Raw genomic sequence first — 26,022 nt, forward strand, 5'->3', positions numbered from 1 at the left:
TAAATAGATCGACTCGGCTATTGATGCTGATCAAGAATATTTGTATATACTTTATGGGGTCGGAGATGCTTCCTTCTGCCTGTTACATACATTTGGATTTTGCACAAATACAATATACCCTTATACCCATGTTTAATGGGTTCAGGGTATAAAAAGAGCTTAGGCCAAACGAGTATAAATAAAATCTCGCCCATAGCTTTTTTTTCAATTTTCCCCCCATTAGGCTGGCTTTCTAAAAAGTATACCGCAAGCCTTCAATGACTCTCTGTGTACATATTTTGAAAATGAGCTTAAAGTAGATCGTATGACAAACAAAAAATTGATGCAATTTTCCAAAGCACTCTTATCGCAGCTCTTACAGTTGGAGCTGTGCGTTGATAACCGAGAATCATTCATAATCGGATATAAATAAGCGAATCGAAGAATCACAAATAACAATTCAAAGTTGCACTACCGCAGCTTCCAATTTATTAAGCAAATAACATAACATAAAATAAAATACACATTTTTAATTACGAGAGCATTTGAATTACTGTATCCAAAATATTTTTCAATAACATATTTTTGATGCAGCCTGCAGCTATGCAGCAGAAATGCAGATATTTTTTCACCCACCCTAAAAGTAGACTACAAATGCTCTCAAATTCCCTATTCACAAATATTGTGAACAGTTTTATTGTTCCCATAATTAAATGCAGACATAAAAAGCTTTTATATCGAATTAAGATAAACAATATTTGCGTGGAGCAAACATTTGCGAAATTTGTTATTAATTATTAATTATTAAATATTGAGGCACAATCATTCCACTTAAATATATTTTACATAAAGTTATTGTAATTATTTAGAGCACACTTTTAATGCTTATACTATTTAGCATTACCTCATCATCAATTTGTTAGCTAATCAAATTGCAAACAAATAATTTATGTTCATTGAGAAACAAGGAACACGAAACCTGCAAGGCCTGTGCCCATTTCTACTCGCAGCTCTCTCTTTCCCTCTTTTTACCTATCTCACTCTCTTTCTGCATTTCTTTTTTCACTCTTCCCTCTCGACTCGTGTAATTTATTTTCCATTGGTTAAATAAAAAAAGCTTAGTTTTTTTGCGCGCAATGCAATTAATTAAATTACATCGAATTCAAATAGAATACAGAAACACATAAAAATTGATGGAGCCTGCTTTTGATTTTTGCTTATTGAATCATCGTTTGGCGCGGCACTTTATGCAAATTTCAATTTATGCAGCAACAATTTACTTTTAGTTTAGTTTAGTTTAGTTTGGGGGTCCTTGGCTGATATCCAGGCCTGCTTAGCGCTGAGTTTACGACTTTATTTCATGACTGTATGTCATTTAGGTGTAACACGACAGTGTTGGCATAATGGAGGAATTGCGTTTTTAGTTCGGTCCGCCATGCGAAGGCTCTAGAGCCCATACATCACGTATTTGCGGCAATATTAAAAGAATGCCAGGTCCTGGCACGTGCCGCCCACTGGGCTGCCAATAGAGTTAAAGCCTCTCTTGTACATATAACACAATACAAAATATGCTAACGATCACTAAAATGGGGAATATGTATTTTAAAACATTCCGGCTGATTATTAAAATGCTATTTACTTAAAAATGTCAAGCGTGCCAATCTTTAATTAATTAGCTATAAGCTTAACTTTATTGATTCCAATCACACAAACTTTTTATAAGTAGGAACAAATTAATTCTGTTGTATTATTGACTCATATGGACATGGCATAGTCAAGTACAATTCATCATTTATGTAAATGAGATAATAAGCTTCAAGTGCTTTAAACTGTTGATAATTCGCAATCTATGCACACATTAATAAAACAAATGTGTGAAACTTAATGTTAAAGATTATTGTGAAAAATTTAAATTTTAAAACAATTAAGTGGGTTATAGTTTCAACTCTAGTCCAGCTCCTATACTGCTCGACGTATGCTTAAAACACCATATCAATTTGCAAGTATTCAGTTGTTATTGTTTTTATGACGTATGGTTGGTATATGTGGTCAGAGTTTCCTCCATTTACGCAAAATCAGGGTGGAGAAATATAATTTTAAAAAATGTAAAAAGTATTTGTCAGAAGTGGGATTCGAACCCACGCCCTCAGAGAGGACCAGAACGCTCACCAACATTTCTATGAAACGTAAGACTGTTAATCTTGAGTCTGGCGCCTTAGACCGCTCGGCCATCCTGACATGTTGAGATTATGTTGCCAGAGCGCCGTAATTAAGGGAGCAAACGGACTATCAGAACAAAAATGGAGTTATAAGTACTTTAAAATACTCTCTCTCTCAAAAAACAATAAAGGCATTAAGAAAAACACGCGTTTTCGCGCCCCAACGTCGGCGTCAGCGTTGCATGTCTGGTGGCTATTTATAGACGGGAATTGTTCTCGTTCTCTTCATCGAAAGCTAAAAGCTTAAGCGTGTGTGCTTTCGGAGACGAGGTTTTTTAAATTGTTGCATACTTTTCAGGCATATAATTTGAAGAGTTAAAAATTAAAGCTTACTCTATGGAGGCCCACATTATATATTGGAATTTTAGTTTTAGTAACGTTATCTATCTGTGCGGTCGAACAAAAGTTTTGATGCAACAGTAGAATATATCATATGTCTTTTATAATTTTATGTATACTCTTTGTAAAAAGATACCTCTCTTTGTGTTGAATGTTGATACTCGGGATGATGGTACGCACTGACAAGAGATAGAACACGACCTTTATTCGTTTATTGATAATAATTTCAATTTATTAAGTGCTTCTCTAAGTGAATTTCATCTCTGCATTATGCACAGCATATAACATTTCAAAGCAAAGACCAGCACAAAAGGCATCTTACCGAAGATACCTCAATCTATTATATGTTGCTCGATTTGTTCCACAGTTGCCGAGTTGTGGATCCTGTCCCCGCAGCCGCTTAGCAATCACATGGTAAGCACGCATATAAATCAGAAACTTTCGACGAATAGAAGGAGCTGGATGCCAGCTAGATTCCACTGGGCACTGGAACGGCGCATGCTTTTAAATCGATGAGCATCGCAAAATTGACAATGATTTTTTAAAAATAATTTTATTACTTCATTCAGTGGGGTATTCATGCAGACAGCTCCAAGCCCAGCAATGGCAACAGAAGTCCATCAGGACTGTTGGCCGGCGTTCCCAATGATTGGATGCAGTCATGCGTGAATGTAAGCGCTGCTTCGAGCCACTCAAGAAGCACTAATTCGAGTTTTGTCAGTTTGCAGCTTTGGTTTTTAATTAAAGGGCCAAAATAAAATCTAATTATTTTGTGTTCCCGGCTTTATTCTAGTTTTTGTTATCAGTTAATACAAATTTGGCAGGGTTTAAGGGATACAAGATTCAGGGCCAACGTGCATCGTACTGTTTTATGACATACGTGAGTTTCTTAATGGCCAGCTCGACCAGTTCGTCGTCCACCTGGTGATAGAACACTAGACGCATAAACTCCCAATTGCGTGCGCTGGCCTTGACTATGATGCCCGCTCCGTTTTTGCCGGCTACACCAGCTGTCAGCTCATCCGGCTCGACAACTGCCAGACGTTCGGCAAACTGATTGGCAGTCAACTTGGGCTGCTTAATCTGTACCAGCAGAATGTTGCTTTGCACAGTTGCCAAATCCACGGTTACATTAGGGCTCCGAAGTTGCTCAATGCCTATGAATATGAGTATCAAGAGATGATAACAAAATGTTTAAGCGACTTACTTTTTGCAATGCGCAACGTATGTTCATGGTCTTTAGCCAGCAGCGGCACCACCTGCTCAAGGGCCACCAGGCCGGCAGCTGCCAAGATGCCCACCTGCCGCATGCCACCACCCAAGGCTTTGCGAAGTCGGTGAGCTCTTCGAAGAGAAGGCAGATGATGAGGCAAGTGATATCCACAGAAGCGTTCGATACTTACTCCGCAATGAAAGCCTTAGAGCCGACCAGAACGGAGCCCACCGGTGCGGACAAGCTCTTGCTCAGACAAACGGACACTGAGTCGAAGCCACGGGCGATGCGTTCAACACTAACGCCTAAAGCTGCTGCCGCATTAAACACCCGGGCGCCGTCCATGTGCAGGCCGATACGAACAATGCCCAGGCCAGAATCACGTACCAATGCCACCAGCTCATCCAGATATGAAAGAGGCATCACCTTGCCACCGCAAATGTTGTGGGTGTTCTCCACAACAACTAAGGAGGTAACCGGCTCATGGCAGTCCTCATACTGGCGTATCTTGTGCCGCAACTCCTCTAAGCTAAAGGTGCCGTCCTGCTGGTTCCTTATCGTGGCTAATTGCACGCCAGCCAAATGCGCGGAACCACCTAAGTGGGATTAGAATGTAGCTGCTGCACCTGTTATTTATTGCTCTGCGTTATCCCACCTTGTTCATAGAGAAAGATATGTGATAAATCTCCCACAATGGCCTCCGAGCCGCGTCGGTTGCAATGAACCATAACTGCAAGCAAAAGTTTAAGGAGTTGGGTCAATTGAAATAATGAATTAAGGGTTTTCAGTGTGTTCGACTTTAATAAAGTTGCCATGCCATTAGAAATATTAGCTAGGGTGGCTCCCTCAGCAGCCAAGGAGGTTCTGCATCTCCTGCTGCTGTTCTGCACACGCCCAACATTTAAGTACATAAAAATAACTGTTATGTTTATGGATGTGCCCGTAACCTTAACGATTATGAGCCTGCTGCATGATATGGGCGTCTTTTCTAAACATTTTTGTTTTCATTTAAAGTTTCGGCCAGCCAGAGCGCATTATATAAGGGGCATGAGCCATCTTCACTTTAAGCTAATATGCACTTACGTGTCCGAGGCGGCGGCTCCCTTTATAAGATATTTAGGTCCTAAATTGCGGACCAGTGTTATTTATGTACACGTCGAGCCACTTACCAGCTAAAAGATTTCCCATGGTGCCGCTGGGCACAAACAGGCCAGCCTCCTTGCCGAAAATTGCCGCAGTCTTCGCCTGCAGCTCAGCAACAGTGGGATCCTCGCCGTAGACATCGTCGCCCACCACAGCGGCGGCCATGCGTTCCCGCATCTCGGGCGTGGGCAGACTGACGGTGTCCGAGCGCAGGTCAACAATATTAGCAGACATTTTATGCTTTTCCTACAAATTGTAAAATTTCCACGTGGTAGTGAACAGTTGTTGAATTGCAAATTCAGTTGCTAGAATTTGCATATGTCGTTTCTGCCAACTCGCCTTGCATTCACTATTTAAGTCAAGCTGACACTATTTGAGACAAGCTCACATGCCGTCTAAGGCGACACTGAGCTATGCAAGGAAAATGTCAAATCAAATAAAAATATTTGCATTATCAATTTCAAATTGATAAGCGACATTCAATTAGGGCCTGGGGTGACCTGGATGCCAGTCAAGTCAGGTCTGTGCACCTATAATTGAACACTTGCTACAAGTACCCCATTCAGCTTATTGGCGATAACAGTTAGAAATCCAAAACAATAATCAATGCCCCCCATGTAAAATACGTGTTCCTGCATATGCGTATGTAAGCATCAAGTTACTGGCGAGAGCAACACGTGTGTTATTGATACACAGCCCTACCACATCTATGACTGACAACAGCCAAATTGTTAAACATATTAATTGAACAGTAATAGAATTATATCACATTCGCACAACATAAAAACACCAACAACTCACAAAGAGCAGATACTTATTGCGGGAACAAAAAAAAAAAAAAAAAATAGAATAGCAAAAAACGGCACTTGCTACGCTCACCACACAGAATGAACTGAACGTAACAGCTGGCAGCAATCCCCATGTGGGCACTGGGCGCCGTTCGTTTCCAGCAGAGAAAATTTCCCAAGAGAGTAAAAACGTCTGTGCTCAGCTGATTGAGCGTCGATCGATGTAAGGCACAGTGGGACCGACTGATATGTTTCGTTGCGAAAGTTCATAACATAATGAAGCCCGTGTGTTTGCATATGTAAAAAGGTTTGTCCTGACTGCCCGACTGACTGACTGATTGGCCACAATAATTACATTAAAGATGACAATAATGGCACTCTCAGATAGTTTTTGAAAAGTTTCACGAGGTTACGATGTTATATCGCGCGACATATGTATCTCTGCCGTTCTACAACCGACATGTCTCCTCCAGCAGATGTTTCTGTTCATAATAAATCATAACTGCGAGCGTAGTCACTTGCATATGAACTTTTACTTATACAAACAATCATATGTATGTATATATGTATAAACTTACTTTTACGTAAGTAGGAGTAATCTTGCCATAATCAACGGTGGAGTTGTGTGGTTTCGCTTTAAAAGTACTTACTCTCGCTTATATCAACGGCGGAGTTATGTTGTTTGATAATATCGCCAGAAGTAAAAGCCGGATTCCACTCGTATGTGCGAAAAAGTGGTAGGGTCCGAGACTGGCGAAGGCTTTAATTTTGTCCGATCGACTTTACACTTATTTTCAAATCTCTACAATAATAATGTTAACATGTTTCAGAAAATCGGAATATAGAGTTTTCAATTAGAAACTTTATAATAATTACTTAGGCAGGTTATTACTTAAATCAGTTCACACGTTAACAAATGCAGCGTAACAGATAATTAAATAACAAAAGGATTACTTTCTTTGGTATTTTTTATTCAATATCTGAAATTTTCACTAAATTTTTGCTATGTCTAACATGTTTTATTTCTAGTTTAGTTTTTACTTTTCTTAATTGGCCAACAACAAACGGCGTCACTTGCAACTACATTAGGTACGATTTAAATTTTTAGATTAAAAACAAACGAAATTAACTATATTTATACTCGATAGTCATAATTAGTTGCTAACTGTAGTCGATAACTCTTGCATCTTGACATATTTTTAGTCTGAAACTGATTCAATTAACTAATGAGATAAGCTATAAAACAGAACATGTCCTCGCTTGCAGGTTGGGGAACAGTTTTAGGCATTCAGATAAAGCTACATCTGATATCGATATCGATCGTATAGTTTAGAGTCAAGACTTACCAACTAAAATTCCAACAATTTTTGTTTTCGTTCTTTTCCGGTGCTGGCAATTTACCAGTTGCATAAACACATACATAAATATACATGTTTTTTGTTGTAAAGGTTATGAAAAAATTATAAATAAATATTTAGCAAATAGTTTTTTGTTATAGTCTTTTCAAGAAGTTTCACTCTAGCGCAATGTAAATTTAGTTTTGCTCTAAGAATCAATTAAGTTTGAGTACAATGCTTCGCACTCGTATATGTGTTGTTTTACTTTTGGCACCTACTGTGGTTGTATTTGTAGTAAGTTGAAGTTGAGTTACTACACCATTTAGCTGCTCAGGAAGTGTGTGATTTCTTGTTTTTTGCTATGTGCAGTGTGCTGAAGGTACATCATTTTACATCAGACCCCATAACGATTCGATTCCATTCATCGGCTAACTTGGTTACATATATACTTAATAGAATGAACCAAAAAATGCACAGAACATGCAGTACATTAAATTGTTTGGTTGCTCTTAGTTGTTTGGTTTTTTTTGGTATGTGCAGACGGAGCTGCAAGGATATCGCTGGGCAGCGCGACCTTTTACAAAGGCCCCTGTCACGATTTCAACTCTTAAATCTAGACAGTACAAAAGACACGCAAACTTACAGCTAAGTTTAGACTCTAACTCTGTTTTGAGGCTTAGCGCTATGGCGATACGTCCGTATCGGACGCATCAAGCTCGCCGGGTGGATTTCGCTTAATGCAGTCCCGTATGCTTTGCAGAATGATGCCAACTCGTCGATCTAGCGCCTCCAGATGGGGTTGCCAGAGCACCGGACTGACTGGATCCTCGCTCAGCGATTCACGCATAACCTGCGATAACGGCTTGGGCCCATTGTGGAATCTTGAAAGATGAAGCACAACAGTAGTCAATTGCTCAGCAAAACATACGACTTGGATATATCTTTGCGGTTACTCACTCTAGCAGCTTAGTGAGCGTCGTCTTTCGTATCAGGCAGCACTGCAGAACTGGCGCCAGTATCGAAAGCTCATCGTGAAAGGGACGCCCAAATCCGCGTCCATGGTCCAAGTGCAGGGGGAAGGTCTCGTTGCCATAGATTCTGTAAAATGTAGCAAAAGTTTTGCTGTCAAATTGCGCATACGACCGGCGTTTAGCATTGCATAAGCATAATTTCCTTCAAATGTGATTAGAGACAACCGCCAGGGATCGGCCTAAGCCCTGACGTAACGCAATCGGGTGTAACCGGCCACTGACAATGCCAATGCCATTAGCTCAACCAACGCTCCCCTGCATAACAAACACCGTGGCAGCCAGGGCACCTGGCAGCTTCGGAATGCATGCTGATACGATGCGGTTGCCGGCTGCTGTCTTGAGCAGCAGACAGATTTAGCTGCTTTTTGCAGCATGCATGTAAATATCTTTCCGAGGCATTTGGTCCTGTCGTTGAGCATGCTGTGCAACACCCTTACCAAATATAGACCCGGCAGCAGTGAAGCGGATATTAAGCGTATACGTAACGCGCAGCCACATTGTAGGCAAGGAGCCAACAACGCCATTTATGCGGAAATAAGCCAATCGCATTAGATTATACGCCTAGTTCCCACTTGTGAGGCCGAGGAGCCCTCCGCCCATACTCACTTAAAGGTCTCATAATGGTGACGATCCATGTTGCCAGTGAGAAAATCAAATACAGCCATGTCCATGAGGTCAAGCAAACGTCGGCCCTCATCGTAGGGCGGTATATCGCGTACCTGTGACAAAAATCAGATGCTAAATGAGACATCTGTCGGAAAAAACTATGCAAAGGAATTGATGCAGGCTGGCGACGACTTAATTAAGTCAGGAATGATTGCCATTACAAAAGCTGGAGCAAAAGTAACAAATGAAAACATTTGCATTCCACTCAAGCTTAAATGCAAATTAAATAAAATAACCGCAGCAAGAAGAGCTGCAGACAAAGCGTAGCGGGCGCAACCGGAAGTGGAAATGGAAATGGAACACAAAATTGGGGTAAGCAAAAGGCGACCGCCATTCACCCTCCGCCCCTCATAGTTAGTAACCAACTGGCGAACGGTTTACTTACCAGAGCACAATAATTGGCATCTGTCTCCCATTGAGCCTTCTTTCGCTTGTGATAGGAACGTCGCCAAGGATGCCGCCAGAGCTGTAGAAGAAGACGGAATATAAAATCAATATCAATTTGAGCTGCACAGTGTAAGAATCTAAAGCTGCTGCGCAGCATTAATATGCCACGAGTGTGCGTCGGGTGGGCATCAGCTAAAACGTTTATTTATCATCCTCGCAATATGACAATATTATTTTTGTATTTTTGTACTTTTATTTTTTATTTCGTTTCTGCTTGATTTTGTTGGGACGCTTCTGCACTATAAGCGAAATTAAATTATTTGCCGGGCTACTAAGAAACGTAATAAAACGCTATCCAGCATTTTGCTTGGCTTCGCGACGGCTTTATGCCGGACCTCAACGACCGCAACTTACCTTCCGTCCCTATGCAATTGGCAATGGCAAGGAGCGCGTTTTGGTGTAGCGAAGCATTTTATGTTCGTGGGAGGGTCGGTAACAACAACAATGCAGTGACCAAAAATATGTAGAAAAATTAAAAAGAAAGGTTCAGATAAAAATCATAATAATAAAATCGCTGTGCGTTCGCCGCTGCGTGGGCGTGGCATGTCTGTGTAATGACCGGAAGCCCACATGGGCCACAAAATGTAGCAGGAGGCGTAAAAGCAAATAAAAAACCAGGAAGCGCACCAAAGTAGATGCAGCAGCAAAAAGCAAACACACGGCCAACACGTAAAAGTAAGGTAAGTTAACGGCAACAATGCGACGACGGGGAAAGGATTGTTTGCATATAAAGCAGATCCCTCCGCCTCCGCATAAAGTGCATAAATCAAGCGAAATTAAATTCCCACAAAAAGACAAGGGCATGCAGAAAAAGCGTTGAGGCGACCAAAAAAAAAAAAGCACCAAAAATGTGGCAAGACGAGTATGAAGCAAGCATTTTCAGAGTTTTATTTAGTTTGCTGCATGTTAAATGCTTTAGCGCAATGCTTGAAAATTCGCATGGATGAAAGTTTATGACAAGCAATTTAAATAAATTAAACTAAATTATCAACCCAATATTATTAGTAAGATGTTAAGCTTGTGAAATATGGCAATGAAATGTGATATTCAATTATTAAAATAAAATCGAAATAAAGTGAAGTAAGAATAAAGTATTTTGTATAAAGCTTAGCCATATTTTAAGCCATTCACAGCTCAGCAAAGCACGAATACAATTTTGCCATCGTCAGCTGCTCTTTGTTTCTGCACAGCAATTAACGAGGGTGCAAATCAAATTTGCAATATAATTAAAATTCTCCACTGTTGCGAAATTGTTTGTTATTTTCTTTAGACGGTTGCCTCGAGGCGACTTCAAAGAGCAGTTAAAGTGAATAAAAGCCAAAAGGCTGCTGCAACAAAAACAATAGGAAAACCCCTATGCTGTTTTCTCAAGTAAAATAATCTCCTGTGCATAATTTACAGCGTTGCTTACGCTAAATCTCTGGTATACTCTTAACCATTTTCTACTTGTTAAGTGCTGGAAGGCAAGCCGAAAACAAGTAGAAAAAAAATTAATAGAATAATTCCTTTGAGGCACAAGTGCAAAAAAAGAAATATGTATATAAATGTTTCAACTGCGGCAAATCTGTCTGCAAAATGCTGGGGGACACGGTCAAAGGGATAAAAGCTCATCTAACCTCGCAGCTGATGCAAAACACTGCTGGGGGAGCTGGGTTTAGGTTTTGCTTTAAATTTGCACTGATTTGCATTTAAAACCCGTTGCCGCTGTACCCTTTTGATGGAGTGTACTTTAGAATTTATTAACGTCTACCCGAGAAGCTGCATTTATATTTAATTTAACGCTTTACGAGCCGCTGAAGAACTGATACAAATATTTTTGTTTTTAAGTAATTGAAGCGTCAGGCGGCAAAACGAATGAATGGACTGAATGGCTGACTGACCAGGCCGAGTGCTGAGGCGAATAAGGATACGAAATAGAAAAAATTATGCAAATTAAATGCGAGTTTTTAGGACCAACAATAAAGCAATGAAGTGCCTTCCAAGTAAGTAGCCAGTTAAATTCTCCCCTTATCCTTATCCGGTGCTGCCAACATACCAAGCGAACTAAGCGAGCTGCTTGCCATTGGAATACCAGGGTCAGAGCAGGGTTTATAAAGCTTATATTACGTAAAGCAGGCAAAGAGCTTACCTGTTGCAGGTTTAGCTGGACTCGCATGTGAGCACATGCTTAGTACATAATGTGATTTTATATTTAGTTTGACCAAGCGTACGAAATTAGTAATGTAAGCGGAAGACTCTAGCGATCAGAGAATATAATGTCTAATCTAGTACTGCGTTAGGAGTTTCTATGCATTGATCAAAAGCCACTTAGTCGGGCCTACTAAAGAGCCTACTACATGCGTCCCTTATGGGTTGACCAACATGAGACCCGTATGTGTGTATGAGTGTGTGTGCTGTCGAGTTCCGAGAGTTGTTTGTTGCTGACCTACCTTGCGATTGGAGGTCTCAAAGCTGGGCAGGAATGCGGCAAAGGAGCCCTCCAGCATGTCCGGATTGCCACAAATGGCATGCGAAGTGTCGCAATAGTACGAGCACTTGCCATGGAAGCATAAATTCAACGATGGCGAAACAAAGAATGTCTTCAATAAATTCTCGTCGGCCAGTTGATAAATTTCGGTCGTTATGTTCAGCGTGCGACCAGCGACAGGCATTGCGCGACGAAAGCCCAGGACTCTGAAAAAAACAAAAAAAAATGTTTATGCCATGAGCGCTGTGAGAAAAATAAGTGGTAAATAAACATTTTTGCTAGAGTGCGTGTGCAAAGAAAACGAATGCTATGCACATCGCTAGTAGACTTTGAAATACTCTACATTGTAGTAATTGAAGACTTACCATACATCTTTTTTAAATAAAATCGTATATGAGGCCAAGCAACCTGTGCAACATGACTATTTTATTTTGTCTTTAGGGCTTGAACTATTCAGAGTTCCCGTTTATCTTTAACCTAACTGCAACGTAATACCAAATGGTGTGAACTGTGGGCTCTAAAGGGAATGCGGAAAATCTATTTACAAGTATCTGTCAGACACGCCGCTTATGTTTGGCCGGCAGAGGGGGCCACCAAGTAGATGAACTGCCCAAAAATTGTTTGGGTACATGAAAAATGTTCAGTGTCTGGGGAATGTGACCCGTGGTTACCAGTGAAATGCCATAATTCTGGCGGCGTTCCATTATTGTGTGGCCAACAAGTTTGTATCCTGGGAGCCCTTCGAACGGAGATTTGATTATGGGTGCGTGTGGCTGCCACAACAAATAAAAGCTCTGATGTCTATTTAAATCTAAAGCGATGCTGCAGGAATCTGATTATGAAGGCAGCAACAACTAGCTATGCTAACAATTATGAAGGCAGTAATCTACTAGCTATGCTAACAATTTCAATCCAAGTTAAGTGTGCGCTTTAATTGGCTTTTACAATAGGCACACTCATTTCATACATTTCTTTCTTATTTAAGATCAATTATTTGCATATATCGCATCACTGTTAGGATGTGTGCCCAGTCATCATAAATAAAAAACATATATTGGATTGTTGCCAACAGATTTTTCTCAGCTCTGTGGATGTTAAATTTGAACTTCTAATCGCAAGACAACAGGCATGGTGTAAACGGATTTTACCAATGTTGATTAAAGGACACAGCCGAAATGACTGGTTATATTATAAAACAATAATAAAACTTGTTCGATGAAACAGGCCTCGCTTGTGGCAAATCACAATTTTCGTTTATTTTCAAATGAAAATAACTGTTGTCTGCTGATAGAGCATTTATTCGCGCGCATATCTATACAGAGACTTACATTTAATTATTGCATTCTACTGCCATAGTCTATTTAATTTATTAATTCAATTTGCATAAATATTTTCGTTCAATGTGATAAATGCAATTAAAAATAAAATCTAAAATAAATATACGGTAATTTCGCATGCAAAAATGCGAGCGATTCGATGAATTTTATTGCATAAATTGCAACTGCATTTTTTGCACAGTTCACTGCGCTTCCAATGACATTTGTGAACGTGGCTGAGAAGAAGCCGAAAACTCACCTGTCCAAATGGAAGGCTGCAATCTCGGCATTGTGGCGCTCATAGTCTGTGAAGTAGAAATGATTGGGCAACGTTTGTTGGTCCCTTGGAAACCTGGAAAAAACAAATGGAAAAGGCACAAAAGTTCGTATGATAATTAATTAAATTTAAAGTGTGGGCACCATTTTCATTTAAGTGCATTTGCATATTGCGCGAGAAACGGCTTCTTTTACTATAGAAACGGACGGCTGGAGGGTTGAATGGACGGAGATGGGGCGGTTTGTTGGCGCGGTTAACTGATTGCTATATGGCTTCTTAATTACTTACACTGCGACACCGCAGCGTAATTCAAAAAACGTTTCATTTAAATTGCAAATGAAGAACATTAAAAGGACACTTTACACTATACTTTGGCAACTGCAGCGGTTGCTGTGGCTTGGCCCGTGCAAGCTGACCAAAGACCGCGTTGAAATCTCATTAAAAATCGCGTATAAATGTTCGAGTCAAGTTACAATCCATTTTAAGCGCATTTCAGTACATTGAATTCACTGCAGCAACCATTTGCTGGCCACAGCGATGTCAGGGTTGGTAAATTATATTTACCCAGGTCGGAAGTGCTGACAAGTAGCAATTGCAATCGATGAGAATTTTAACAATATTTTCGCTCTTTTTAACTTACGCTTAAAAATCATGTGTGTTCTCGCACTTACCGCATGGGCTTCATTAGAGCCTTGATGTCATTGGGATACTCAATAATTAGCTTCAGCTGTGTTCCGCCCTCTTTCTGGACTGTGGAAAGCGTAAGAGCAGAGAGAAAACAATTTAATTATTTCGGTAACGCAAAAGAACGCATTCTTGAGTTTGATTGAACGAACAGTTTGTGGCTTAAAAGGCTGTAGCTCAGCACACAATTTGCACAACGTTGCACATATGCTATGGGCCACAATATGAAGAAGTGGAAGGCGAAAAGAAACAACAACAACAGCAGCGGCTTTTGCTTATATGGCAATCATTGAAATAGCATTAAGCGAAAGTGCATGCCCAAATTACACTTGACTAAATTGCAATTAAAATGCATAAAGCCAACAGAAATATTACTTTTACGCAAAGTGGTCACAATGAAACAAAATTGCTATGCTTCTGTCCGTCGGACTGAGCAACACAATAATAGACACATCAAAACCATATTTTTGTTGGCCGTACACATATTTATTTAAAGGCAGAAGTCTCTTGTGTGCAGAAGACAGAGGCCATAAGTACAGGAAAACCTAATCCTGTGCTGCACAAACACCATTAAATCCTAAGCCAGAGCCAAACATACCATGTGCAATACAAGAAACACTCAGCTGCTGGGCAGCTCGACTTCCTACAAATTCCTTTAAACTCCAATCGAAACTTAAGGAAAACGAAGATATTCTTTTACTAGTGAAATGAAATAATCGAGGACTTTTATAAATGAATTCAATAGACGACTGCAGTGATAAGGTACAAATGAAATATACACATGCCCAGAATGTTGCATCAATCAGTTAATTGGCATAAGGGTATTTCAATTTCAGCATATTCCAGTTAACGTGGCGTATTCGTGATTTATTGTAGGCAACACACAGCTCAGTCAATTTATGCAAAAGTTAGTTCCTTAAAACGTATGAGACATTGTTGTCATTGTTGTTGTTGTTGTGGCGCTGCGAACGCTGAATGAGTTTTGCACTTTGTCTTGTACATTTTACATTTTAATGTTGTTGCGTGCTTTTTGTGCGCATGCTGCAAAGTTTATTATTAATAAATTAGAGCCATAGTAAACTTTCAAATGAAAATAGTTTTGCCTGCCACCTTGGCGGCTCTCTATAATCCGAGTAAGTTTTGTGCCGCTCCTTCGCCTAATTAAGTTAAATGTGCAACCAGCCAGAGGGCAAATAAGTTTACAAAAGCCGCTCAACTTGAATGCTGGGAGGGCAAGCAGTCGCGTATTTATGGATTTACTATGGGTTTAAATGTGAGTTGGTGTTTGAGCAGCTCATATGAAAAAAGGTAGCACTTACCCACATGCTGTATTGGCAGCCTGATCATGTCACGTAGCACCGCATCGACCAGGGTATCCTGCTCGCTGTATAGCTCCTTCTTCGTAATGCGCAATTGGAAGCGTTCCAAATTGCTAGCGTTTGCTCTGCAATGTAAGTAAGAAATAAAAGAAACTTTAGTCAGCTGTCGTTTCGCGAGCATTAAGACCGACAATCAGCCAGCTTGAGGAACACAGCGGAAGCGCATATAAGCATGCTACGAGAACGCCTTGGGCCGCAATGCGAGTATCAAGTTGCTGTAATGATTGTCACAATGATTTATCAAAGCAGCCGCCAGCCGGCAGCTGATGCAGGAAATCTTCGATATTGCACTCTTCGCTCTCTGTGTTTTTGCCATGCCAATTTGGCTTACAAATGCAATCTCCCGCTTTGTCTGCATTGAATCATACGCACACAAAGAAGCACGCATATGCATTTTTTCGATGTAATGGTCGCATTGCCTTTGAACATTTTTTCTTGAAGTGTGTTGCCCGCTTTTGCCAGCTGGCGATGGCCAGTAAAAAATAAAACAAACTGCTTTTTTGCCACACTTTCGAGCATGCAGAACTCCCTACTTTCTCCCCCTCTTGATCTCTCTATATGGCATTTTAAACTCTTACACACAGCTTGTTTGGCTTTTTTTTCGTCTTTTAACGTTCGCAGTCCAACAGTTTATTTAAGCAGTTTGCTTTAGTTTACCTGACTAAGCATTAAATCCGATTGCAATTTCCAACTTAAATGCGCTCAATCTGCTTTATTGCAATTGCAGTGGCATACTTTTCGGCTGCTGGTGTAACTGCTGACAAAACGCGCAACAAATTATCAGCCCTGAAGAAAAACTAAATAAATACCAAGAAACACAGCAAGTGACAAATTGAATTGTTGAAATGTTGCTGTTGCTGCTGGTCAAACTGTGAAGCTTGCCACAGGGCCAACCACGCACAGCATGAGCAAGGGACAGTGTCTACGGCATTGTGTGCCATATTTATCAAGATAATGTAGTCAGCGTTCGTCTAACTCTTTTGAGGCTAGCAGCTAGCTTGGCTGCACTCACGTAACTTCCATGGCCAGCGTCCCTTACATCGTTATCCTTTTTGTCGTTGTCGTCACTGTCAACTACAATGATTGCTGTTCCTGCCTGTCTGGGCGTCTGGCCGTCTGTCTAGCTGGTTAACTGGCTGGCTTGCTGCTGTTGGCCCAGAGTCAACTTGGTGCTGGTGCTCTGACTTAAATCCTTTTCATAATTTGCTAGATGATGTCTGTGATACTTTACGCAGGCAACGCTTTAATGCTGCTTCCTGTGCTGCTGCTTGCACCTGCTCTGGGTGGCAGGAAGGAAACAACTGTCTGAACAGCCAACCCCTGTGTGCAAAGACCGACGCAAAATGACTTTCAATATTTTAACTTTTTATGAAAATGGGGGCAGTTTCCTGTCTACCTGGACTGCCTAGTAATGAGTGCGCTAAGTGTTTGCACAAAAGTTCAAAGACTGTGAAAAATGAGCGAGCTGCATGCGGCGTTTTAAATTTTTAAAGCGTTAGCCTTGTCTGCAATTAAGAGCAGATGATTTGGTTATGCCTTGGCAGCAGATGGCAATTGTCATGAAATAGCCAAGAAATTGACGTGGGTTCATGTTGAGGTCGCAGGCGCAGCTGCTAAGTGTGGTCGACAGTTGGCACACCAGCAGGGGTTATAGTTCATTCGAGCCAGTGCAGAGCATTGCGACTACACTGGTGACTACGAATCCAATTTCCGTGCATGTTTCATTTGTCAAATGCCCCAGAAAGCAATGGGGCAGCTGGAGAGCTGCGTAATTGATGAAGCAGCTCTTCCAGACATTGACTAATCACAAGGCGCTGCCCAGCTGGCTATATGTTGAGGTTGGCGGGTTGTTCAAATATTCTGCCAATGGTTGGAAGCTTTAAGAGATATTGTGTAAGCCCCTCCAACATATTTTGTACGCATTACTTGATGAAAGCCCCTTGTTATCAGTTACACGCTATCAACTACATGTGGGAGACCATTTTGCATTGTATGTGCAGCAAATATTACTCAGATGTTACTATAACCAAGTAATATGAAAACCTGAAAGTGGCAAGTGGCCCACACACACAAACACGTATTCAGACGATAGTTTTCTATACAAAATGTTGACAAGTCGGTGACAATAATAGAAACAAGCTGCAAAGATTTTTATATAACATGTCAACATGTTGTTAGTGGCGTCCCTGGTAACTGATTGGTATTGAGCGCAGCTTTATTGATAATGATCATAACATTTCAAATGATACTATACATATTTTCCAGTTTCTTTCAAAAGAACTTGTTCATTTATAAATTTTAAACAAAGCTCACTAATAAACCTCGTTACGACAGCTAAGAGAAGAAGCATATCAACAAGATGAAAATCTTTGTTATTGTTGACTAAAGGAAAGCCAAGCAGATTGCACAAAGGGAAAATGCATTTTGATTGTATTCTCGTTTATATTCATTAAGTGCAATTCCAGGTTAATTAACATAAAATTAAACTTTATTCAACTGCTCTTGTATTTTATTTTAGATATGAGTACTTTTAAAGAAAATTTTCAATTTTACTGAATCGCAAATATATAGCTGTCGACTAACCTCTCTTTCAACTTCATAAAATAAACTATTTAACTGAAAAGTAAAATATCAGAATTTAAAGTATTTTTTTTTTTGTATTTATAGCACATTTAACTTTAATCAAACCTTGCGGTTGGCCAAATCTGTCTAAGGGTCTAGCTCTCAGTTGAAGTAGTTGTCCCCACCCTTGACTTATTTTATTTGTTGCAATAACTGCTATCAGCCGGCATGTTGCGGGTGTGTCCTAAGACGTTCGCTGTAACTTTACCTCCGCCCCATAATTATTTCAGCATAAGAAAACGTCGGTAAACTTTGCCATCTCCGATTCCGTTTACAGCTGCACCAGGGCACAACCACTTCCAGATCTTGGCCGAGTGCTTAGAAAGTGAAAAACTTTGTGCGTGTGAAATTGTGGCAAGCAGACAACCAGCGAATAGCCCAACAACGCAACCGCGGCCAAGATTCTAGCGGCGACAGGCGACAGCCGACAGCCGACAGGCGGACACTTTGAACTGAGTTGCAAAAACAACGCAAACAAAGCGAAAATTAAACTTATATTGTTGCGTTTGCCAGGCAACAAGGATAAACTTCAGCCGCGGCAGAGCGCGAACATTAAAACCAGTGACAGCGAGCCAGCTGCTGCTGCGACGGCAACTGAATAAGGAATATCCATGCTAGCTGGCAAAATGTCAGCGTACTTTAGTTTAACACACTCGCCGACATTGAGCATAGTCTTTTATTAGGACGCGTCTGTGGCAACCGCAATGCCATCCGCAGTCAGATGCGGGCCGGGCCAACAGCTGCTTAACTTGCAGTTGGTTAGCGAGTTTTTCTTCTTTTTTTTTGTCTCTTGTTATTCGGCTGTAATTCGTTTGAAATAAGATTACTGTCCCAGCTCAACGTGGTCGCAATTGCGGGCTAATTAAAAATTTGTCATACTAATTAAATGCACGCCATGAAAAGACGTGACGGGATAACAGCAGGACGACAGCAGGACCCTGCGGCTTATGGTAAATCAGTGGCAGCTGCAGCACTGCATCATCAAAACGTGAAAAATGTACCTAATTATGTTTTAGCCAATAAAGAGCGCAGCTTATACTAGTAAGCTACCCAGCTACCATACTGCTCTTCATATATCATACAGTAATTTTTAGGCAGATTTGCATTTTCTGTAAGCTGCATTTTCTAACAAAGCCACCTGAGCGTCGTTGCATGCTTGAAAAAATCGTCACAAAACTGCTGACAAAGCTGCCACAGCCCGCACCCTGACAATAAAGAGACAAGGCAGAAGGCGGCCTAAGCCACATGAGCTCGGCACGCGTCTACTATAGCAGCTAACAATGCCAGCCCGCGAAACGGAATTTTAATGAGATATCACTGACGAAAGCTGTAACAGCAGAGCCAGAGCATAGATCGAATTGCGACTATGTCCTGCACCATATTTAAAACAATGCGATATTGCTACCAAATTTATGTTACTTAGAAGAGAATATGTACTTTAAATTTGTCAGTTAAAGCATTTCCAGCTTAGAATAAACACTTAAGTAAAATACATACGTATTCGTTGATGTGTCTGATCCTATTTGAGCTATACACAGAGTATCTAAAAGTCTAGCAATAATAGCTAGAACCTTCCTGTTTTTTTTTTGCACGTTTACTGCAAGCAATTTTGCTTGATAATGAAATTTGCATTTGTGCTACGTGCAGCGCAAAAAACATTTGACTCTATTTCGGTGATGTGCGATAAATTAGAAAATCAAGAATTTTATGCTAATGCCAACACCCTCAGACGGCAACGAAACGCCAGCGCTAAGAATAACATACTTTTAGCTTGACAAGTTTTCACCACTTTACTTTTATTTTTCCTACTTTTCTTGTGCGCCAGCTATTCGAGTAAATGAAATTACTCATACGCCACGTTTTCAATTTTTATAAAGACTGCCAGACTGATTCGAAGCAGCGACGACGATGAAGCAGCTGCACGACTTTTCGTGAACGGAACGGAAGAAGGTAAAACCTAAGCTGATTACTGTGCAAGGAAATCAAATGAATTTGCAGCGAGGAAAAATCCCTTGCTACATTAAATGAGAGCTGGGGCAGCTATGGTACCCAATCCGCATTGATTTCTTTATTGCAAGTTTATTTGATTGCGCTCATATAAAATTACGTATACGCAATGTTGAGACAAGTACTGTAACATAGAGCTAAAATCTCATCAGACCCATCAGCGAGTGGCATCACGCATGCAATCGTTGTCAACATCAACAACAACAACATAAGCGGAAACGTCAACCGCAGCACCAACAATCCACTAACACTTATGAGGATGGAGCAGGGGCAACCGGATGCGGAAATGTTAACGTTAGAGTAAGCATCTAAAACCTAAATGTGTCACGTAAATGGAGCGTAAATTTCAATAAAATCATTTCAATTCTACCAAAGCCAAAAGGAACCGTAACTGCTTCAATCGTACGCCACACGGGCAGGCTGAAAATGTACGTAGTCTTGGTGGGTGGCTTGGGTGGCTGCCATCTCCACAATTACAGAAGTCGGCCTACGCGCCTGGCAGATGTAAGTGAAACCGTAATCTGGCAATGCAAACCAAAGTACGAAGGTAAGCAAGAAGGTAGGTAAAACACTAAGCATTATGCCTTCCGCTTAAGGGAAATTGAATTTTTTGTCCAGCTTCCGCTTGTCTGCTATTAACAATAACACTTAACTACTCAATATCACTCACCCAACTTGGCGATGCAGCATCTCTGCCAGCGTGGGGTTGTTAACCGTCACATCTGGCGCATTATCAACTATGACATGAACGTACTCGTCAGACACCAGCAGCTTCTGCAGATCCACATACCGATCGTGTGGCGTTACCTTTCGCGTGGTGAGCGTAGAACCAGCGACTACCGTCTCCTGGCCACTCGTTGTGCCGCCACTTTGACTGCCCGAGGGTTGAGCCTGAGTTGAAGCCTCCTTGGAGCCTGAAGAGTTGCTGTAAGAAAGTGCGTTAAAAAAGGAAAACATTATTTTGAATTCCAGGCACACTTTATAATGGGCCTAGTCAGTTACTGCTAATTGCAATTCACAAGTACCTCTGGCGCTCAACTAATGCACTGCGCACACAACCGACTGGCGCAAGTTGCACGCTAAAGGACTTGCCCACAAGGTCGAGCTACGCTATAGTTACATTTAATCTTAGGCCTATGCCCTACACCCAAACACACAAGCGCACATTCATCTTGACTGTTGTGGCCAGGATTACAAGCTGAGAGGCCTTTTTCTATAAGAGCCAGCTTAAATTGTGTCATTGGCTAAACAGTGAACGACACTAGAAAAGTATTTATAAAATGTAAACATACATATATATATATATATACATGGTCCACACATCTGTTAGTCCACCAGCTATTTTCTTATAAGACTGGGCCATGCAAGCTACATCTATGAGACTTTTCACTCAGCTCATCTCAGTTGCTGTTGTTGTTTGGCTTACTTTGAACTTGGAGCCGATGGCAGTCAGGTTCTTGCAGCTGCTTGTTATCATAATATTCGGCAGTTGCGCGTGTGCTTCTCGTAATTGGAGTGCTGCTCGCTTTGGTCATTAAAATGAATTTCAAATATGCCTACGACAAGTTGGTAAAATGCAAAAGACGGATGTTGCATCATTAAACGAAGGGCTTACGCGCTGAGAGTTGGCTCAAATCAAGTCCTGCAAATTGCTTCAACTCAGCCGCAAAACTTTGTGCATTGTCGCTTGAATTTTTAAGTGCGCAACAATTTCAGGTTATTTTTTACTACCTCACCATCTTGATGCCCATATTAAATGTCTTTGTTCTGGGCTTGTCTCTGGGCGTCAGTCAAAAGGTGCGCACATGTGCAGCGGCGGGCGAAGTGCGAAACTTTTTCAATTAACAGTTGCCGGCAAGCTTAAACTTTACAGCCGCTTTAGAGCGTCGGATCCTTTTGCTCACTGTCTTTGTCATTGCCGAAGGGCTCATAACGCACACCGCTTAACGAGGCTCAGCAGATTTTACGCGTTTAATGCCGTCGTACACTGAAGCATGCGACGTAATGACATTATGTGTGACAATGAGCTTACTTTGTTGCACGTATACATTAAATCAGTTTACCACCAGTTAGAAATGCAAAAGTACTTAGGCTCCATTTAAATATATTTATGCAACAGACCACATTGATTTTCCGGTCAGACATACATTATGTGATTGTGGCTAACAAGCCACGTGTCAGGTAAGTCACTCGCATTATTTAGCAACAGCTATGTAACGCAACATGACAATATGGCAACACGGCAGCATGGATCGATGCTCGATGTGGCCTGCACTTAATTAAACCAACGACAAATTTCCTCATTAAAGTGTCACGTGTGATGCGTGGAGCATTATCTTCACTCAGGTATGCAACATTATGTGGTTAATTAACCAGTTTAGATATTGAATATACCACTGGCTCATTCTGGTTAGTGTCAAGTACAGCTGACTGCGCTTCCAGACTGGTTAGTATAAACTTTTGTTTATAAACAGATCCCTGCACATACAAAAATTTCTTCAGCACTCAGCGAAATCGATAAGAGTATTATGTGGCGTTAATGCCTACGATCCGAATTATCGCTTTAATTCTATCAGAGTCTTGGGAAAAATAAACAACCGGATGTGATTCGGCGTGTTCGTTAGCTTTGCTCTGCAGGTCAATGATCGATTCGAATTATAGCTCTTAAAAAAAAAAATGCTTGCGCGCATTTGCTGATAACGAAATATATTTGTAGCTACACATTGTGTTGATTGAATTTCTACATTAATAATTAATAATTTATAAATAACAAAATTGGTGCTGCCCCTTCTTGGGTCGCCCAATTGGAGTTAGAATCCGTTTTGACCTTACAAATAATTAACCTGTCCAAATCTCAAACGATAGGCGGAGAGCGGAAAAAAAACCGTCAAATAATTATGCTTATTTAAATGTGCATCGTATCAACATCACTCCGGACCACATGTAGAATTATTCATTTGTCACGGCACTAATTATTTGATATATTGAGGGTTAGAGCCAAAGGAAACATGACCTGCCAAATGGTGATCATGTTTCCTTTGGCTCTGAGCAAAAATGACTTATTAATTAATTAAATGTTTACTGGCTTAACATTGGCGAATTAGATTTTCATGCAGAGGGTCCCTATGCTATCCCCCCGAATCGGCCCGATGTACAAATTGAATTTAATATGTGTATTTTTTAAGCTATTTGTATCGCTTTGTGAATTTATTTAATCTATTTGTCTCGCTTAGAGAAATACACATATTAAATTCAATTTGTATGTCTACATCGTTTACATGTTGTCTTGGGTTGAAGCTCTTTTAATTAAGAAGTTCCTCAACTCTAATTGGTGTCTGGCTCTCATTCGTCAGAAGCAGGGCAGATAATGCTGTTATTTTTGGCAATAATCTGACTTTGTTGCATGTACATTCAAGCCTTACCGACGAATCAGACCTCACACTCTATGCACAAACCCCGTAACTTTATTTAAACCTTTTATGTAATGTTCAAAGCTGTTTTTGGGGCCAGAACAGATTATATGGCTGATTGCAGCTAACCAGCAACGTGGCAGGATTGTCAATGCCATCGATGCGCGAAGTTGCGTGCATTTAATTAAACTAATGACAGAGATTCCTTATTAAGGTGTCATGTGTCGTGCGTGACACAGGTGACGTCTGATTTATGATCTCTCAAGCAGTTAAGCAAATTTGCAAGGCTGCAAGGAAGACAGGAACGTGTCAACTGCAGCTGGCTAAGGTCCCAGATTGGTGACTATATAAGCTACTGTTCGGACAAAGAGCCCATCAAAGTGTGCAATGTCGCCGCGACCAAGTGAAATATTTCGCAACATTATGCGCTTTGTGCGCTTTATATCGGGCTGCATTGGTGTCGATGCCTACGATCCGAGTTATCGGTTTAACACTATCACAGCCTTTACAACGGGCTCCATCATAATGTACATGTGCTTTACGAGCGTAACTGTGTTCAAGGAATTCAAGAAGAACTGGATGTTCTTGATACAGGCATTTGCTACGACCGGCAGCGTGGTGCAAGGCATCAACAAGTTATGCGTTGGAATCCTTTCTGCCCGCACAGTATCAGAGCTCTACCTGCAAATAGAGAACATATATTTGGACTTCGAAAAGGACCATGATCCCAGATATCCAAAAGCACTCTTAAACAACTGTAGCAAGCTAAAACGCGTTCTGTTATTGGTTGGCGCCATCTACGTGATTGGCGTCTGCGGAATCATCCTCACAACGGTTGTGGCATCCATTATAACTGGCCATACCTATTTAAGTATGCACTTTCATCTACCCGGCTTAGATGTGAATACCAAACTGGGTGGCTGGGTGACCCTAGCAGTGCATTGCGTATGCGTTGTTATTGGTGGAACTGGGCTGTATGCAGGAGACATGGTTATCATAGTCTATCTGCTGCAATCTTTTGTCTATGCGGATTTTTTGAAATTCAAGGTGGATGCGCTAAATACGCATGTCAACATAGTACAAAACGATAAGCTACAATATCAGACCTCCCAGATGCTTGTTGATATTGCAAGGTGGCACCAGATCTTTACAACGTGAGTAAAAACGGACCAAAGTTCGCACGCAATGAGTAACCTCTGCCTTTACAGATTCATAGCCAAGTGCAATGACATGTTTTTTATATTGGTATCCGTTCAGGTTGCATCCTCTGCCTTGTGCATTGTCATAACAATCTTTGCGTTGCTTACTAGCGAGTGGTTAGGGGGCTACTGTTATCTATGTATTCTCGTTTCCAACTTGTATCTCTATTGCGTACTTGGGACAATGCTCGAGAGCTGCGTATGTTGCAGATCAGCCAAAGTTAAATGTCTGAAATTAATCAAAAATATTCTATCCCCTTAAGAATGACAACGTTATGTACGAGATGTACAACATATCGTTCTACGATCTGCGCGCTGAACATCAGCGCTTCGTGTTTTTTATGCTAGTCAAAAGTCAGCAACCGGGTGTGATTCGACTGCTTGGAGTGATGCCGCTGTCTGTTAGCTCTGCTCTGCAGGTCAGTGAGTGCTGCAAATTATGCGACTAAATAATATTATTTCTCTTATTTGCAGATAACCAAGAGTATTTATAGTATTACTATGATGATGGTTAAATTTATATATAAGTAGATCTTATGAATTATTTCAAATATCAAGCCAGACAAAGCAACATCAGATATTTGAAGCTCACATAGAATTTTAACGCTTTAATTACACGCTGAACCGCATGGATTTTCTCCAGGTTGGTATTAGGTGTACGAACCGAGCCAAAGAAAATATGAAAACCCTTTTAGAGGCAGCACCAATCGGCTTATGAATTAATTAAATTTTTACCAACTATACATTCGCGTTTTATGTTTCCTTACTAGGTGGTGGATGGCGCAATATAGCTCCAGTCGCTGCACCTGGGAGCTTATGGGATGAATTTCTAGCTAACAGGTTGCTTGGCTCAGACGGAAGCGTGTCTTGCCTGTCTTGGCAGCACGTCTTGTGGGTAGCTGCGTCATTTTCGTGTTTTATTACATGACTTCCGCGAGCCGCAGCATAAAACTGGCTGCCCTCTGAAACATACGCCCACACACATACGACAAAAAGGAGCAGCATGTTGAAGGCAGCGTAAAAGCGCAATTGCGAGTTGGCCAATTGGCCCGTTTCGGCGTGTGTGTGTGTGTGTGTATGTGTGTGCAGGGGTATGGTAAGCATAGAAAGCTGCACGCAGTGGTAAAGATGTCTGTTACGGCCATTGTTGTTGCTATTACATGGAGTCGTAGTTTCCAGGAACGTTTGTCCTGACCGTGCGCTGTCTTAAGTTCCAGCAACCGCTGGCCTGCTTACAGAAAATTACGTTTTAATGCCAGGCCAGCCATGGTTTATTGCAACTTTTGTTGCATTTGAAAAATTAAATTATATATAATAGACGACATGGGGGGTGTGCCAGCGGCGGTGACGAGCTACTATGCGGGAGCAATGCCCGGATAGTAACTATTATTTACCTGTTACTAGCGAATGCACTGAAAGTTAATCAGCAGAGTTGTTTTCTAAATACTTAATAGGCATCAGTACGTAGGTTTTAGTACTTAAGATTTCTTGTGAAATAT

At 41.0% G+C, this 26,022-nt stretch overlaps 3 protein-coding genes and 1 non-coding gene across 5 annotated transcripts in view; 1 reads left to right on the top strand and 3 right to left on the bottom strand.

The window, feature by feature from the left end:
* Positions 1-2,096: 2,096 nt before the first annotated feature.
* On the bottom strand, positions 2,097-2,217 carry Trnal-caa. The gene is made up of 2 exons: positions 2,180-2,217; positions 2,097-2,141 (listed from the first exon to the last, which is right to left on the bottom strand). It is a non-coding gene; the product is annotated as a tRNA-Leu (tRNA).
* Positions 2,218-3,302: 1,085 nt separating this feature from the next.
* On the bottom strand, positions 3,303-5,723 carry LOC115761309 (probable low-specificity L-threonine aldolase 2). The gene is made up of 6 exons (XM_030703039.1): positions 5,695-5,723; positions 4,920-5,139; positions 4,406-4,480; positions 3,941-4,346; positions 3,745-3,881; positions 3,303-3,694 (listed from the first exon to the last, which is right to left on the bottom strand). The coding sequence occupies exons 2-6, from the start codon at positions 5,125-5,127 to the stop codon at positions 3,381-3,383; spliced, it is 1,140 nt and encodes a 379-aa protein (XP_030558899.1). The 5' UTR covers positions 5,128-5,139; positions 5,695-5,723; the 3' UTR covers positions 3,303-3,380.
* A 908-nt stretch (positions 5,724-6,631) lies between these two features.
* Positions 6,632-26,022, bottom strand: part of LOC115761782 (extracellular serine/threonine protein CG31145) — a 55,588-nt gene continuing 36,197 nt past the window's right edge. The window contains exons 3-12 of one of the 2 annotated variants that reach the window (XM_030703716.1): positions 20,585-20,839; positions 15,226-15,350; positions 13,894-13,972; positions 13,205-13,297; positions 11,592-11,835; positions 9,517-9,525; positions 9,101-9,181; positions 8,656-8,768; positions 7,976-8,116; positions 6,632-7,899 (exon numbers count right to left, since the gene is read on the bottom strand). In XM_030703716.1, the coding sequence (XP_030559576.1) occupies positions 7,701-7,899; positions 7,976-8,116; positions 8,656-8,768; positions 9,101-9,181; positions 9,517-9,525; positions 11,592-11,835; positions 13,205-13,297; positions 13,894-13,972; positions 15,226-15,350; positions 20,585-20,839 (1,339 nt within the window). In that variant the 3' untranslated portion in view covers positions 6,632-7,700. The remainder of the gene's footprint in view (positions 7,900-7,975; positions 8,117-8,655; positions 8,769-9,100; positions 9,182-9,516; positions 9,526-11,591; positions 11,836-13,204; positions 13,298-13,893; positions 13,973-15,225; positions 15,351-20,584; positions 20,840-26,022) is intronic. The other variant, XM_030703717.1, reaches the window with a different exon arrangement.
* On the top strand, positions 22,621-25,009 carry LOC115761783 (putative odorant receptor 83c). Its single transcript, XM_030703718.1, has 3 exons — positions 22,621-24,478; positions 24,533-24,722; positions 24,787-25,009. Exons 1-3 carry the CDS (start codon positions 23,712-23,714, stop codon positions 24,970-24,972), a joined length of 1,143 nt encoding a protein of 380 aa, XP_030559578.1. The 5' UTR covers positions 22,621-23,711; the 3' UTR covers positions 24,973-25,009.

The sequence above is a fragment of the Drosophila novamexicana genome, unplaced genomic scaffold, assembly GCF_003285875.2.
Source record: "Drosophila novamexicana strain 15010-1031.04,08,12 unplaced genomic scaffold, DnovRS2.1 tig00000485-arrow-pilon, whole genome shotgun sequence".
In the NCBI taxonomy this organism is placed as follows: domain Eukaryota; kingdom Metazoa; phylum Arthropoda; class Insecta; order Diptera; family Drosophilidae; genus Drosophila; species Drosophila novamexicana.